This window comes from Lepisosteus oculatus, chromosome 7 (assembly GCF_040954835.1).
Source record: "Lepisosteus oculatus isolate fLepOcu1 chromosome 7, fLepOcu1.hap2, whole genome shotgun sequence".
Taxonomy (NCBI): Eukaryota; Metazoa; Chordata; class Actinopteri; order Semionotiformes; family Lepisosteidae; genus Lepisosteus; species Lepisosteus oculatus.
Window position 1 is genome coordinate 33,638,259 of NC_090702.1, and position 16,973 is coordinate 33,655,231.

At 40.4% G+C, this 16,973-nt stretch overlaps 1 protein-coding gene across 3 annotated transcripts; it reads left to right on the forward strand.

The window, feature by feature from the left end:
- Window positions 1-12: 12 nt before the first annotated feature.
- klhdc10 (kelch domain containing 10) lies at window positions 13-16,368 on the forward strand. Of its 3 annotated transcripts, XM_006633457.3 has the most exons (10): window positions 13-250; window positions 6,015-6,107; window positions 9,492-9,713; window positions 10,751-10,905; window positions 11,027-11,175; window positions 11,391-11,475; window positions 12,067-12,133; window positions 12,481-12,528; window positions 12,798-12,937; window positions 13,112-16,368. In XM_006633457.3, exons 1-10 carry the CDS (start codon window positions 157-159, stop codon window positions 13,319-13,321), a joined length of 1,263 nt encoding a protein of 420 aa, XP_006633520.1. In that variant the 5' UTR covers window positions 13-156; the 3' UTR covers window positions 13,322-16,368. The 3 variants fall into 3 exon arrangements, with proteins under 3 accessions (XP_006633520.1, XP_015208066.1, XP_015208068.1); XM_015352580.2 differs by lacking the exon at window positions 6,015-6,107; XM_015352582.2 differs by lacking the exons at window positions 13-250; window positions 6,015-6,107 and adding an exon at window positions 7,151-8,628.
- The last annotated feature ends 605 nt before the right edge of the window (window positions 16,369-16,973 follow it).

The window sequence follows — 16,973 nt, forward strand, 5'->3', positions numbered from 1 at the left end:
CCGCTGTGGAGTGGTGTGGGGTTTTGTCGGCGAAAGGGGCTGAGTTGTTGTAGTGTGTTTGGTGCCAAACCAGCACTGCAAAGGGTTTGTGGTGTTTTTGACATTCGTGTTCAGACGCAGGCAGGCTGAGTAATTTTTTTATTATTATTTTTGAACATGTCAGCGACAGAAGGTGCCGAAAATAGCCGTTGCCTGGACCAGCTGAATAAATTTGAGAAACTGTCAGGGAGGCCTCCGCTGAGAGCCGCAGGTCAGTTTAAAAAAAAAACCTTGCCATGTTTAATCGCAACGCTGGTCTTCTGTTAAACTGCGCAGTGTAACAGGAAATGAATAGGTGCATCAGTTGCTTAAATAAACCTCTCTTGGTTTCGGCACCAGAACCTGTGCAGCAAATTTATACTAGGGGGTAGCAGGTGTACCATTGTGGGTATTGTCTGCAGCTGAAATGCGAGTACTGAAAAAAATGAACCCGTTCAGTTATTTGCAGATTGTACAGAAGACGCTGTATTTTGGGGGGTGTTCTTGCTTTTGCTTGACCCATCACTGTAAAATGGCTGCACGTATTTGTAAGACCGGCCGTTTCTTAATGTATTCAAAAGAAAATGCAAAGTTTGAAGTATAAAATGTCTTAAATGTCTCTGATCCTTAAAACGGCCAACGACTTCACGCAGCTCGTTGATCTGTTTCGGCTGCGGGAGGGGATTGCTGAAATGGTCGCTTTGATTCGGCTGTCAGTTATTGAAGCGCAAGTTCTAGCCATGCGTTATGCTTTGGCTATGTTGAAACAGCGGTTTTGCTGAAAGTCAATTTCACTGTTAACACGTCCGGTTTAGTTAAGACGGCTGTGGGTTGGGGGGGGGGGGGGGGTGCTTTATTTTGCTGCTTAAATGTGGGCTCGCCCTGCCATCACAGGAACAATCGACCGTATTTTAGGTGGTGTGACGAATTCACGCCTTCTTCGCCGTTTCGAGTGAAAGGCAGTATTACCTCTTGCTTCAAGGAAGTGATTTTTAATTCTAGTTGTCCAAAACGTAACAAGCGTTATCTGAGATCGCAGCGATCATTTGAAAACGGATGTTGACTGAGAACCCCGGAGTGTGGTAAGTGCGTAACTGGCTTGAACTGTCACTGTCAGTTGGCAGTATGGACGAAGTGGAGAATTCATGAAGCTGTGATCACTGGCGTCGTGCCTGCGAACACTTGGCTAGTTACGACTAACGTCTTCCTGGAGGAGTGCACTCGTTTTTAATGGACTGTGGTTTATATACCGAGAGCCATTAAAGCTAAGGAGTACTGGCTCAGATACTCAGTTCTTGGGTTTTTAAATGTTAACTATATAACCTTAAGTAAATCGTGGTTTTCCCCCCTTTCCCCCTAACGACCAAATATGGGAGATGCTTGACTTGTCTTGAGCGGAAATTTGGTGTTAACCGTGGCCTAGCCGTTAGAGCCATCCAATGATCAGATTCGGATGAAAGGGTTAGGGATTTTTACTGTTTGACTTTTTTGTTGAGATAAGGATCTGGGAGCTCTCCAGTGTGCAGTAGTGGTAAGGGCTCTGAACCGTTAACTGGAAAGTTGCATTTTCAAACCTCCAGTGTGACCCCTGATAATGATATAGTAGTACCTTCAGCAAGGCGCTTCTGGAAACACTCAGCTGTATAAGTGGCTGCAGACATTTTTGAAAGCAAGTGACACAGGAGAACATTGGTGTTTTTGTTTCCCAAGGTTTCCCTCTTTCCACAACTACAGTATAGCCCTTTATCGGATTGCATTCACTCTTTCTCGGTATAGATTACACATTATCCACCCCCGTCATTAATTTTGCACCTGAGAACACATTAGGAATAAATTCATAATCATGAGGTACAATTAATTGTTCCATTACGCGCAGGTGGCAAACCTTGAAAGTCCTACATTTTGAAGGTCTTGAATTTGGGGAGAAGCTATTAACCCATTTTCCTAATGGGATACAGTTAATAGTACCTTCTTTGTATTCTCTGTATGAGGTTGACCATAGCAGCTTGTTTTTAAACCCGTGACGAGGCAGAGTTGCTCAGCGTTACAGGAATACCTAGAAATAGAAATAACTTTATATCCCCACCAGCAATGTTTGACTGTGGTGTCTAGGAGTTTGATTTTAAAACGATCAAAAGTTCTTTCCCACCCTCAAATTATTATTAATCCTTGACTGTGTAATACTGTTTGAGCACTGAAGCTTAGAACTACCATTTATCAAGGTCTGCAAACCACTCTTTGACAATGAGGGAAATTAAATAAAAAAAAATCCATGTTAAATCGTTTTTCTCGCACACCTTTGTCAGTTTGCCTCATGCCTCTTTGTATTTTTACAAAAACATAATGAGTGCTTTTTGTACACATAACATTTAACCATGTAATGCTTAAATATTAATGTCTCCAGACAGTTGTGTGAACTGGAATCTTACTTTGATGTATGGGATCACAGCTCACTTAAATGATGCGTGTATTCTGCCCAAATTTTGATTGAAGTGGAAACAATCTGAAAATATTTTTATGCATTTATTCCAAGTTTAATAATTTATTCGGACAGCTTACTTTTCAAGACAAATGAACAAAGTTCCTTGCAAATGTAGTTAAACATGCATACCTTAAAGTTGGAATAATTTAGCGTGATGATCTGCGATGAATCAAATACATATTCTACTATAGCATATCTTGCGTTTGTCCCCATTTTAATTAATACTGGCCTGGTTAATTTTGACTAGAGTCTCGGTCATTGAAGTTCTGTTGGTTTGTTCTTTGAACTTCAAGGACTTCAAATGTGGCTGGATGCCTCCTGTTAAGAAATGCCACCAAAGGTGACAAACGGGCTCCACCCCAGAACCGTGCAGAAGTCCCAGCGTTAATTTAAGATGTTTTTTTTTCCTGTAACAGCCTGGTCTCATCCAGACATCTTTGGTTCAGCTCCCACCTTCGAAGCATGAGGGCGTTAGTGACTTGGCGGCGTGCCGGTGTTCAGCAGCTGAGCCGGCAAAGGAGCCATGCGTGCAAGCTAGCGAAACCCACTTCACAAGCTGCCGGTTTCTCTGTTGGTCTAAGGTGCCAGCTGTGGAAGTGTAATAATTTACTTTGTGAACAATATCGCCTAATATATCGATATCTCGCAGGATACAATATGTAATAACATTGTACCATGCAAATTAGCATTGTCTCTAACAACGGTAGACTATCGTCACACTCTTCTTTGTGTGAAGGAATTAATATATTAAACGGCAGTGCGCAAGAAATGTGTCATTTGAAGGGAGGTCAAACCGTATTTCTGTGTAGGTTTGCACCGAAATGAAAGAGATGGGAATGCCAAAAAAAAAAGGTGACGCACAATTCCAGGACGGCACACAAGCTAAAACAGACAAACTGCATTAAAACTATGCAATTCCGAATTTAAATGTATGGGATTGTAAGCATAGTCTAAAAGCTTTTGAGGGTTTTGTGCTTAAAGACCAACAGTAAGAGTAAGGCAAGTCTTGCTGTCAAGTCATCTTAAATGTAGTCTATTCAATGTGTAAAGAGTAGGCAAAAACTTGTGCAGTGGGTGCTTCATCTGGAACGGAAGAAAAATAACATACATTTTCATAACAGTGTCATTTCTGCTTTGTACAGAAATGGTTAAAATGACATTTAATACAGGAATGCTCCCTGATATGGTGTTCTACTTCATGTATGCAAAAGACAGTACTCATACTTCTTTCTGTAGATTAATTATTCTGCAGAGAGATGTGATATTCTGTTAAAGTCAATGCTGATTTGCATGGAACAAAATTGCATCAACTGTATATTGCAAGGTATTAATATAGTAGGCAGTATTCTTCACAAATTGTCTTAATGCGATGTTATCGCATATAAACACATGAAGTATCTAGTTTAACGCAATGGTATCTTGTTTAAATGCAATAGGTTTCTTTTCCAAATGCCAGTTATGCCATGTAAAGTGCTAATAAGCTTCAGTTCAGTTTATAGTCACATGCGCAAGTGCAATGTAATGCTTATTTGCATATATGCACCAGTACGAAGTCAGTAGCTAACTTGTGTGTGGAAGATTTAAAGTGTACAATTGGAAAGCGTCACTGGATTTCAGACTGCTCAAAGCATATTGTTACAGGAGGAAAATGTATTGGGACCTGGTATATCCTTACTAATAGAAATGCTAGTCATTTTCTGACAGATCATCAGGGTCGGTGAAAGACGGGCTTTACCAAAATAGAACTTCTGGTTGTTACTGATGTGCCTAACAGACTGGTTTCAGTTCATTTTTGCACTTTGAGGTCTGCTGTTGGTGAATCCTGCTCAGTTAATGTGCTCGTGGTGTCAGTCCTATTTTGGTTCTGTGTGCTTGCTAGAGAAGTTTTCAGAGCCTAAAACTGTGCTAGATTTAACTTGGAGTGCATATAATTTACCCATATTAGGGTTTTGCACGGAGTAGTTTTGCCACTTATTGTTGTTGTGTTTGTGGTTGTTTTAAGAAAGTGACCATACTTGCATGGCAGTAAGGTATATGAGTACAATGTCCAAGTAGTGTATATAATACTTGTATATAATGGCATCAAGCCATTCCATACTGTGCATTGTTGTGATATTACTAACAAGGCTCATTTCATTACTTACATTACATCACTTTTAAAAGGTTTTAAGTGTTTCACTTGTCTGTGTTATGAAAGCAATCAAATTCCCAGATTCTACGAAAGACTTGTTTCCATCAGGCCTACTTTATACTTTAAGTCAACTGTTTTAAACAAAATGGTAGCTAGCAGCCATGTGGTCCTGGAAGTTATATCCTGTTTTCAGTTTTTTTTTTATATGATGCTTTACTTGAGCAGCCTCAAACAGATTTGAAGCTGTCTTCTTGCTGGAGTTCGAAGGAAGTGGAATCAGTCACCAGCTTTAGATTTTTGGGAATTCACATTTTTAATGACCTAACCTGGACTGTGGACAGGGACTCGAAGAAGCCTCAGCAGCACCTCTGTTTCCTGAGGTGCCTCATAGGATGGGGGATGCCAGTACCTGTGTTGGTGAACTTCTACCGCTGCAGCATCAAGAGCATCCTCACCAAGAGGATCACCATGTGGTACGGCAACACCATTTCTCGAGAGGAAGGCACTGCCGAGAATGGTGAATGTGGCCCTGAAGATCATCAGCTATGGTCTCACATAGATTAAATGGCTCAGAGGACCGCTGCCGTGTTAGAATTCTGGCAATCACAGAGGACAGTCACCACCCCGGCCGTGAGCGCTTCACCCCACTGCCCTCAGGCAAAGAGATACAAGAGCAAACCGACACTTACCACCAGATTCTTCAATAGCTCAAATAGCAGTGCGATTGGCGAACACATTTGGCCATGCCCCTCAGACCACACCTACGTCATCTACCTCGTTATAATTTCTTCCTTATTGCACATCTGCAGTCACTGTTTACATGTCTGCGTTGTTTACATTCAGACTTGTTTACTTCTACATTGTCTGCTGTTTGTTTGTATATTGTCTTGACGCACTATCTGCACTTTGTGTTTTTACACTTTTTAACAATCGAGAGGCTTTCTGTAAGTGAGAATTCCCTTGTACCGGTACATGTACCAGTTACATATGGCAATAAAGTTAAAGTAATATGTAGTACTAAAATATCTGGGTAAAAAAACGTATTTGATGCACAAGATGAGTTTAGAGGTCGATCTGTGGCCCTTTTTTTGGCTTGCTGTGCAGGCAGGGTAGCGACTGTCCCCTTGGAGTGAACCTCCCAGAAGTGTGAGCTCACGAGTGAGGAGCGGTAAGCACTAGGACTGCACTGAAATCCCAAGAGCCTCACCTGGCTTTGCTGCTAGGGATCTCCTTTGTGATTAAGCTGTATTTGCCCTTTTGAGGGCAATAAATAACTAGGGAGCCCCTTACCCTTCCTTGATGGCTGTGGTGTACTTTGTGTTTGTTTGCCATTGTCTTCCGCTGTCTGTGTGACTGACTCATTGCCGGTAATTGTGGTAACAGGCTCTAAGAAGAGAGTACGGTGGCTGCCGGCTCGGCGAATCTTCACTCAACCGTGCCCCAGCCTCAGGATCCCTAACAGGTTTTTGAGAGAAGGTGGGTAAGCAGCTGAACAAGATGTGCAATTATGCTGTTGGTGAAAGAACATTCATGTATCCCTTCTCCCCTGCCTCATCCTTTTCTTTGGTCCAAGACATTCTTCTTCTGCACTCTTTTTTTTTTTTCTTTGTCTGTTTGGCAGTCGTGGGACTTGTTTAATTATGAATATTTGTTTAATATATCGGTATGAGTGCAAGTGTCCTCTAACGCGACTTAGTGTCTTCCTCTTCCCAATACATTTATCCTGTGCGAAGACCCCTGCTGCGTTGGCTTTCTAACAGTATAGCAGTGCAGCAATTAGTGCTGCTCGTTTATTAATGCGGTGCGGCTGATTGATGTCGGAGGTTGGATAGGAGCCTTATCTCTGCTTTTTTTTTGGAAACTTGCATAAATGTTTTTCTGTTACTTGTTTGATTAATTTTAGGTTTCAGTAGAATGGTTTTAGAAGTGAAGTGACGTTGTGCTGCACTCTAATAAACCATCAGGCCTTTTTCTTAGATCGCAGGAAAGGTGATGTCCGGGTCGAAGGCGAGACCTGTTATGCTTCTCTCTTTCTAGGAGAGGTGTTAAGTTCAGGCCTGCTACAGCACTCGAAGCCAGGCACCTCTGTTGAAGTGGAGACAAAGGTACAGGGGCACAGATGGCGCTGTGGTAGTGGGCTGTCACCAGTGAAGGCTCGTGATAGTGCTGCATTCTGTGTACCAGTTTCACAAACTGGAAGACAAGAATGCCCAGGGTAACCCAAGCTGAAAAACACTGAAGCTGATTCTGTGACCACGATGGCCTAAGTAGCAGGTTAGCAGAGTGCCACGCAGAGCAACAGGCAGCGTCTGCCAGCTCCCAATGGGTGGGCAGGGTGGCACAGCATGTCTCCCTCATGAGGGTACACAAGCCAACAAAGATCCAATGGGAAATTCCAGATGGGTGGTATAGAAGAATATAAATTAGTCTTTTGTATTATAAATAATTGTAATAGTGTCCTTCAGAAATCAAGAATATAAAGTAGGCACTTGTAAAAGTTTTACATTTTATAAAAGTACATCTTTAAGTATACAGTAATCTTAAAATTTGCAAAGCTGCACCTGTCAAAGGCAGTAACACTGTTATTGTATAGAAATGCTGCTTTGATTTTTTTTTTCTCCCTAAGTAGTGAGGCCCACCTTTCGATCTAGGAGAAATGGAATGTGATCAAGACAAAGGTAGCTTGATCATATCTACCCTAAGATGCACTTTTTAAAAAATCTGCCCTTTCATTGTCCCGGATCTTTAAATTTCCCACTGCTTGACTGGCAAAAAAAGTCTAAATATCTGGTACTGTTAGTTCATCCTTTTCTAATCAATGTTGTGCAGCTGCTGAAAGGATGGCTAGAAGGATGTCATGCCTGTGTATGAAAGCAGTTACACTGCCTCTGTTGAAGATGGGGAAATGGATGCAGTGCTAGGTGATCCCTCAGCTCGGCTCTGTAATCTCCATGCTTGCAGACTGTACCCTCTGTGGCTCGTGTTAATGGAACAAAGCTTTACAGCTATACTGTCCAAGCTGCCGTGACAGATCTCCCTGTACATTGGGCAAAAGGTATAAATTTCACATTGCTGCATCAATTGGATTGCATTGGACAAAGATGAAACCTTCTGTTTCATTGCAGTGCACGTGCAGTTATTCTGTCCAGTACAGATTTCATCAATACAATCCTAAAGATTTCAGTACTCTGACTTGATTAAGTGTAGGTGTTTGTGTAACTTCTGTCTGATGGTGAACAGTTGTCACACAAATACTATAGTGTTATGTAAAGAGCCATGTTTTAAATTGGTCTTGGCAGTCCTTTGTTTAAGTAGTCTTTTCCGAAAAGAATCAAAATGAGTTCTGAGGAGCTGCCAAGACACAGGTGTGAAGAACTCATTTCTGCAGTTCTAAAGATATCTACGTTGTTACTGAGATAAGGGCAGCACTTGCGGTTAAGAGGCTATTTGAAAATACTTCATGAAGAGTTAGAGGAAGTTGTATAAATAGTTGATCATGGACACTTATTCTGTTAGTACCTTACAGAAAGTATTCTTACTCCAATAACTAAATCTTCACTATTTGCTGAAGTGAATTTTCTAATGGTCTTAATTACACTTCAGTAAATAATTGCTGGAGCAGTAGGGTACCAGCAAAGCCACTATATGAAGGTGTGTTAACAGAGATAGTTGCCGTGTATATCTAATTCATATTTGCATAGCTACACTTGCATTTCTCTGTGGTCACAGGTGTGGTGATGATACGCCTACATTTAGCAGAGAATTTACTCCAGACTTGATTAACACTTGTATATGATGGTGGATTTTTCCTTTTTTTCATTTTTGATGCTAGCAAAAAAAAATTGGTACTTCGGAAGACTACTACTGTACCTAGTAACCCTGTGACACATTGTAGTGTACGGTGCACCAGAACAGCATGTACTAGCAGACTGGTCTGCTCCATGGTCTTTCCATGTGATTGATTTGCAGTTATCAAACCTATACAAGATGTGCAATGGTGAGTGTGAATGAAGTAATAGTTATTGCAAAAAAATCGCTATTTAAGACCTCCGGAATGAAATTAAATGTTAAATCTGGTTGTAAAAGGATGCATTTCCGTGACAAGCTCATGTGTTGAGAAACCACTGTCCACTGCTGGAGGGGAAGTCTGGCGTGCCCGGAAACCTGCTGCTTGTATGGCTCAAGTTAAGCTTTCTTGTCCTTAAAACTTGGCAGCTGTCACATGGTATATAAGAGTTTCCATTTTTCTTTTTTTTTTTTAAATGATTGGTCAGTGCTTTCAAGAGTGTACATTTTTCTAAATTATTTTTTGTTGACTTTTCTCAAAACTGAACACTCAAGATGCTGCTGGTCCGAAAATGATATGGTCAGGCAGACAGAAATGATGCATTTATAGTTTTTCCTAGCTTCCTTTTTTTTTTTTTTTTTCCTGTTCAAAATGAGTGCTTGCAGTTGAATTTGAAAAACTGCTGAGAGTTCAGTCATGTTGGCATGTTATGGTATGCCACGTTAGTTTTTATAGAAACTATCAGGTCCAATCTCACTTTTTGTGCATTAAATCGCTCACCTCAGAATATCTGAATCGCAGTGTTTTTGTCAAACATAAGTGCTGCTAGAATATATGGAACATAAATTTACTACATGCAGCAAAATGCTAAAATTACCGTTTCTAAACCTAACGAAACTCGTCTTGCATGTTTATGTGCCTGTGTGGGGATTTTGATCGGGATGTCTGTAACTGATAGAGGGCTGCGTATGTGAAGTAATCCCTGATCCTTGTCCATGCGCTTCTGGACGGTGTGAGGTAATGTGTGTAAATGGCTTGGCTTCGCTTGTAATGCATCATTGCCCTGTCCTCAGGTCATCGTGCCCCCCCTGCCCGGAGTGGACACCGCTGTGTGGCAGACAACTCTAATCTGTATGTTTTTGGAGGATACAACCCTGACTATGATGAGTCGGGAGGCTCGGCTAATGAAGACTACCCCTTGTTTCGGGAGCTCTGGCGGTATCACTTTGCCACTGGAACTTGGCAGCAAATGCGAACGGAAGGCTACATGCCCACAGAGCTTGCCTCCATGTCAGGTAAGTACCCTTCTACCCAGAGCTTTTCTGTTTGACTCCAGGGGAAAGGGGGGTTGTTTGGTTTGTGTACAGTCTGATGTTGGCTAATGTATACTGATGGGGGAGGAAAAGAAACGCAACACCTCCTCCTCCACACTGGCCCTCCCATCTGCGTGGAACAGGCTGAAGAGGGACTCATCCGTGAAGAGGACCTGGTGCCACTGCTGACGAGTCCATTGCAGCCTCTGTCTGGCCCAAGGCAATCGGGTGTGACGTCTAGGAGGTGTGAACAGAGGGCCTCCGACGGGTCACCTTGCTCTAAGGCCAGCAGCATGGAGCCTCACGGTCCTGTCACTGATGCGGACATTGTGTCTGTCAGCAATTTTAGCAGCAGTACGGGTGGCAGATCTGAAACGATCTCTCAGATGGACCCTGCTCTGGTGTGGTCACTCGAGGGCGACCGGATCGTGGCCAGTCATTTGTCCTGCCGGTCTGCTGAAACCTTCTCTGCAGTCAGGACACAGTGGAGCGGCTCACTCTGTAGTGTCTGGCAACGCTGGCACGTGACATGCCTGCCTGCAGCATGCCAATATCCCTCTCCATTGCTCCTGGTGACATTTGAGGCATTATGGAATACGCAGCAAACTGACTAAGTGTGGCCTTTTTCTTGCAGTTCCCTGAGCTTTGATTTAAGGCCTTTTTAAAGGTGACCTGATCGGGAATTGTTCCACCTGGACTTCGTTGGGTAAAAGTCCACCTAATGAGCTTTCGTGTGATTGGCAAGTTGCAATACCTCACTGCACAAGCTGTATTGCTGGTCAGAGGGCTTAAAACAAATTGACGACTTTTTGTGAAAGTACATAAGCTATAACTGTAGTATTCTCATTCTGGAAAATTGAGTTTTTTTTCTGTCAGTATATATTATCACAGTTTCTGACCTTATCAATTTACAGCTCTAGTATTCTAATAGTTTTTCTTCATCCTAAAATCCTTCCTTTATAAAGGGCTATAAATGACTTGTATGTTAGTGTATTAAAATGAGCTCATTGGTCTTTCAGCTGTTCTACACGGAAACAACCTGCTGGTTTTTGGAGGCACTGGGATTCCGTTTGGTGAGAACAATGGAAATGATGTCCACGTCTGTAATGTGAAATACAAGCGATGGTCTCTGCTCAACTGCCGAGGAAAGAAGCCCAACAGAATATATGGACAGGTATATCGGTACAACATTTATTTTTACTTTGATTAATGATGACTTGATGCTTGGAAATCTAAAGGAAAGATGCAGAATAGAATCTAATTATATATATCCGTATCTTGCCAACTTTTTTTAGGCGATGGCCATTATAAATGGCTACCTGTACGTCTTTGGGGGAACAACAGGCTACATTTACAGCACAGATCTGCACAGGCTGGACCTGACCACTCGGGAGTGGATTCATCTCAAACCTAACAACCCTCCTGATGACCTGCCTGAGGAAAGGTAAGTGCGTGGAGATATGAAAGAGACTTGCAGCTGATGCAGGATGGTCACAACTTTTTTTCATATTCTTCCCTCTTTTTTAGAGTATCAAAGCACTTGGGTTGAGGAAATCTATAAGATTGTTTCATATTTGTTCATTCTGCTAATCACAACCCCTTTAGAAAAGGAGTGATTACAGCATATGAACAGTGATGAATGTCTTTCTATCTCCCAAGGTACAGACATGAAATTGCACATGATGGACAGAGAATATACATTCTAGGTGGAGGAACCTCCTGGACATCATACCCTTTAGATAAGGTATAGTATTGAAATCATCACTCCTTAAAGGCAATCCCCTTGCAAGAATTACAGTTATCTGGAAAGCTCGGTGACTGTCATCACATTTTCATTTTTTATAAGCACAAACTGGTTAACATAGCATGATTCCAAATCTCTTAATTATGCCAGTTTAAGCAGGGTAACATCTGTCTTAACTTGGAGTGCACCTCCATGACGGGGAATATCAGAGGGCAAGCCACATGTTCACGACACCATGGATTGGAGCCATGTGGTCTTAACAGTGACAGTAGCTATTGGCTTTAGACCGTTATTGTTTTCCATGAACTTTGCTGTTATTTCTTTTTGGAAACATGACCCTGGGTTTGACTAGTTTGTGATGTGGTTAATCAGGGTCTTGAGTAAAGGAAGACACGCTTGGTCCTGTTTTGGAGCTCAGCGTGTCAGTAGAGCACTAGTTGCAAAGCAGCTGGAGCTAGATCTCAAGGTGATGTAATTGAAGGTTACCAGATCCAGTAGCTGGAAGGGCAAAGTGAGATGGTTATGGTTTAGGCATGGTGTCTGAATTACACCAGTTATAAAATAATGATCCGATGTTTTTGTTGCCTCCAGATACATGCATACAATCTAGAGACCAATTCATGGGAAGAAATTGCAACCAAACCTCATGAAAAAATCGGTACAGTATATGTATTTTTTCAGTTCAGTTGAACGCTGGGCAACGAAAGCTAATGTTTTGAAACATTTTGAGTCTGAATAAGTATGTCCCCCATTGTGTTTACATGCTGATTTAGTCAGGATGTTACAGATTTTTCCCCTCTAACTTTCAAGCAGAACACTTCTTGGAACTATAATTTGTGGTAGTAATTTTAAAGCAGTAGTTATAGGTTCTTGTTTTGAAGGAAATATGAATCGGGCAAGAAAATTGAAATGCTTTATAGCTGCATCACTACAACAGTAAATCATCTTTCCTGTAATAAGAGCCAGAGTGGTTTTACATTTAGTGTTACATTTTCATTTTTCCAGGGTATCCTGCAGCAAGAAGGTGTCACAGCTGTGTACAGATAAGAAATAGTAAGTATCCAGTTTATTTCCAGTCACCTCTTGGTCTCATTTGAATACTTTCATTTTTTTTGCATACTTTATTAAAATGAAAATGTGTGAAATAGGCACAGTAGAGACCTTCTGGCTCTTTTATGCCTTAGAAATTTTAGTTTTATTGTTGCTTGTCTTTATTCCAATGTTTCTGTCTTGGGTGTTTAGAAAACCACAATCTTCACCTTGTTTCAACATTCTGCAAAGCCTGAAACTAGTTCTAAGGTTTAACTGCATTTTTCTTTTAGATGTCTTTATATGTGGTGGTTATAATGGAGAACTGATCCTGGGGGATCTGTGGAAAATCAATTTACAGACCTTCCAGTGGACAAAACTCCCAGCGGTTATGCCTGAACCTGCCTATTTTCACTGTGCTGCTGTAACCCCTGTAAGTGAATTCCATTAAGATTTTTTTAGTACAGATTTATTTCATTGAAACGTATAGCATATTGCCTTTGAAGTAGATATGTTGAAGGACTACTGTGACAATCATATTATAAAACTTTTTGATTGAGTGCTGACACCTTGACAGACTGTCTCTTCCTTTCCTCATCTCTTGCAGGCTGGTTGTATGTACATCCATGGTGGCGTGGTAAATATTCATGAAAACAAGAGGACTGGCTCCTTGTTTAAGATTTGGTTAGTGGTACCGAGCTTGTTCGAACTGTGCTGGGAGAAACTTATTAAATACTTCCCACACCTGGCCCAGCTCTCAACAATGCAGCTCATAAACCTGGGTCTCACACAGGAACTGATCGAGAGATTGAAATAGGGACCTCCTGGCCAGGCTTCAGGATGAAACCGAACAGACAGCAAGGACAGACTGGGAGCAGAGTGCTGAAAGAACCTTTTTCAAAGATTTCTTTGGGCTGCCTTAAATGAAAACATTGGATGCCTTTTTGTTTGCACTTTTAATTATTTTTTAAATTAAGTGGAATGTTTCAAGTCTATGGATTTGCTGCAACAAGTGGAGAACATTCATCCTTTTTACAGAACAACGCGTTCAGCTGGGGGATGACCCCAGGAACCTGCTTGACCTACTACGATACTGGTGCAGTGTGTATAACACTAGTGCAGTAGGACTAGTTCTAAACCTTTTTTTTTTCTGAACGGATGATCCGTGGCTTTTAAGAAATGAGAACAACAGAAAAAGGGCAAGATAACCTGTACCAGGCTGCCAGGTTATTCACTTTTTACTATAACAGAAAATGTATATTGCTTGTAATATGTTACTCGGCTTGTCCTGATCTTGTCACATTCAGCTCTTCAAAACTGAGTGCATAAATGGAGTATAATTACTTGGGATACCCAGTAATGTGAAATCATTTGTCTTGATGTTTAGAAAACCAGGACTTAAAAGGAGCCAAAACTGCAAGTTTGCAGGCATTCTTTTGTGTGGGTTCTTCCATGTGTTTGGAAGGATCTGTACATGTACTAAAAAAAGAATTCCCACTAAGACTGTATGTCTTTAAGTGGACAGCTCTGGACATTTTACTGTTGGAAAGCATTTTTACTGCACTTTTAAGTTATTTAACAGCATGGGGCTTAATGAAAATTATACAACTGTGGAAGCTGTTTTTAGATCCTATTTTAAAGGCTTATCATATGGTGGCACACGTGAAACTGACAGATCTGTGTTGCCTTTTTTTGTTGGCAATTTTGTGCAAAACAACATGTGTTGAAGCTGATTTTTTTTTTTTAAGGAGTTTGTAAATTTTGTCATCATACTGACAGCTCTATAGAGCAGCTTTGCAGATGACTGATGCTGTTCAGCTACAAAACATCCATGATGTGAGGGTGCCACCCAAAACTTGATCTAGATGTTCTCTGTCTGCTTCTGGTAAATGTCTTGCATCTCCTCTTTATGGTCTTCCTGTCTTATTTTGTCTTGCCTCAGTCTTCCTTTTTATGCCTTTTACTAATCTTTACTAATACACCAAATCGAACATCACTGTGAACTTGGTGCTTGTTAGATCTATTTTTCCCAAAGTATGTGTGTGTGGAGCAGTGCATGGAAGTCCTCATGGCCTTATTTGTATGGTTTTAAATGCAAATGATCTTCATATATTAAGACCAATGTAAACTTTCTAAATGCAATCTTAACATTTTTGGAGAAATTTCAGTGCCTTTTCCCCATTTAGTAAAATCATTTTAATTCAGTATCATTTAGTGCTTTTTTTTAAAACAAATTGTGAAGTTAACGGTATTAGTATTTTAGATGTGCATCTAATTTGAGTTGGCTGGGGGAAGACAAAATGGGTCAGAAGCATTTTGACCTTTTTTCTTCAGGTGCATGTTCTCAATGCTTCATAAAACTGGCTGTTAAGATGTACAGGAGATGTTCGTAGACATTTTACCAAGTGCTTGGGTGTTTGTCAGGCCTGAATGATGTGAATATTAGATATTCAGATGGTACACTAGCTGGCCAAGTGCACCTTTAGTTGAAATCTAAACTTTCACCTGGTAGTGGAGTTCATTCTTTGTGATTTAAGCTAACCTATGGGGCAGTATTAAAAGTTAATGTTAAAGCCTCATGATCTATGAAATGATGAACTTTAAAAGTCACTTTGCCCGTTTCTGTTTTGTGCATTGTAGATAGAAACATGCAAATACCAGAATTACCAGTTAATCAATTGCTTTAGTTGACCACTAAACCTTTTATTACTGTGAGCTTTTCTAATCTTTAAATTGATTTCTTTGAAAGGTTTTAAAGCTGCTAATATTTGGTTTCCTAAATCGGTTTTTTCTCCCTTAAAAAGTGGTGTAGAACTACACGTACTTAGGTTTAAAAGGTGTTCAAAATATTTCCACGAAAGCAGTAATCATTATTTGCCTTTTTCTACTTTAATTTTATTTTGGAGGTTATGCCATTTTCTTTTATAAATTGTTTTGAATCCATATAGGACCAATGTATGGAAATAACCAACCTAGTGGATTATAGGTAGCCAGGCTTCGTAGATTTTAGCATTCATTCACAACTGAAACAGAATAGAAATTTGTAGATGCCTTCCTCATGAGAACAATAAGGTTTGGGGAGAGTTAATATTCAGTAATGTTCTAGATCTGAAATTGATTTATAGGCATATACATACACTGGGTGTGATGTTGATTGTGGGGGTTCAATTTTAGTTTTCAGCAATAAATTTTATACCACTTTCATTACAATTGTTTTGCTCAAAGCCACAATGTGTAAAGTTTAAACCACTTTATATTTGCAAATAGTTCTGTTAGTTCACTGGCATTCCTTCCAAAGCAGTCCAGTGTGTATATTAAATCTGAGAATTTGACTATAGACTGTTTTGTGGACAGATATTGAAATGGATGTCATCCACAGAACAGACCAGATATGGGCTTGGGTACAACGACTGTCTACCTGAAGGGCAGCTTTATTGTGAAAGGAATGGTTAAATAGGCAGATTTAAAACAAGGCTATGAGTTCACACTGGTGGTCCAAACAAACTTCTGGAAACTGAAGTATTTCTTTTCTCCAGACCACAGGATACTTTACTTTTTGGGAGGCTTGTGTGTGTTTTTATTGGGTTTTGGATTTCTGAACCAATGCTTGGCTTTATGGCAAAAATGTACATGCCAAACCCTGTGCCTGCCTTTTTTTGTTTAATTCCCTTTTATATTGATGCATGTGAACTTGTTGTGCACGTATTCATAACTTGAATCATATTTTGGAAGGGGTGACTCTCTTTTACTGAATCCTTGCTGTGTGTAGAGAATGGTTTTAAGGCAATCACTAATTATATGTACTTGTGTAACTGTTATGTGTTTTGTTTGTCGATGATTCAATAAAGTAAAAATGCTATTTTATTTCCTGAAGGTCTGCATTTCATCCAAGATTACAAAACTGCATTGCAGTAATGGTGTATAGCCTTTTCTTTACTTTGCTTTTCTAAAATAAAATGGGGGGGACATTTATTTTAACAGGCCTGTTTACTTAAAGTACTTTTTTTAAAATCTGTGTTTGGTATGTAAAATTAAATTGGGCCCAAATTGTAGGTGAAAATTCCAAGAAGTCTTCAAGCTCTCTAGAAAGCTGTCTAATTAAGGGACTTGAATCCCATCTAATTTAACATGTATACTGAGGCAGGCCTGTCAATATGCATTGAAACACATCTACAATAGTCTGCTCTAATCTGATTACGCACAGTCTATGGATATAACTTTTTCTCATTATTACATCACTTGTTTTATGATCCACCCACACCCTCCATCAAGGCTGGGTGGTTTATGGTATTTCAACCAGCTGTTGGTGGCAGCCATCGAGTGCAGAATTACTAATGTAATCCTTCCCGTAAAAAGGAAAGCCACACTCAACCAATTATTTACAGACCAATCTATGTAGTAATAAGATCCTAGAGGACAGTCTTGGAAAGGAAAAATAGGTCTTGTTTAACTTGTTGCTATGAGCTACT

What these genes read in the sequence shown, in the direction of transcription:
- klhdc10 (XM_006633457.3), top strand. Translation starts at nt 157, where the DNA reads ATGTCAGCGACAGAAGGTGCCGAAAATAGCCGTTGCCTGGACCAGCTG. An exon ending in GATGACCTGCCTGAGGAAAG is followed by an intron (nt 11,176 to 11,390) that starts GTAAGTGCGTGG and finishes CTATCTCCCAAG; the next exon opens with GTACAGACATGAAATTGCAC. An exon ending in CATCATACCCTTTAGATAAG is followed by an intron (nt 11,476 to 12,066) that starts GTATAGTATTGA and finishes TGTTGCCTCCAG; the next exon opens with ATACATGCATACAATCTAGA.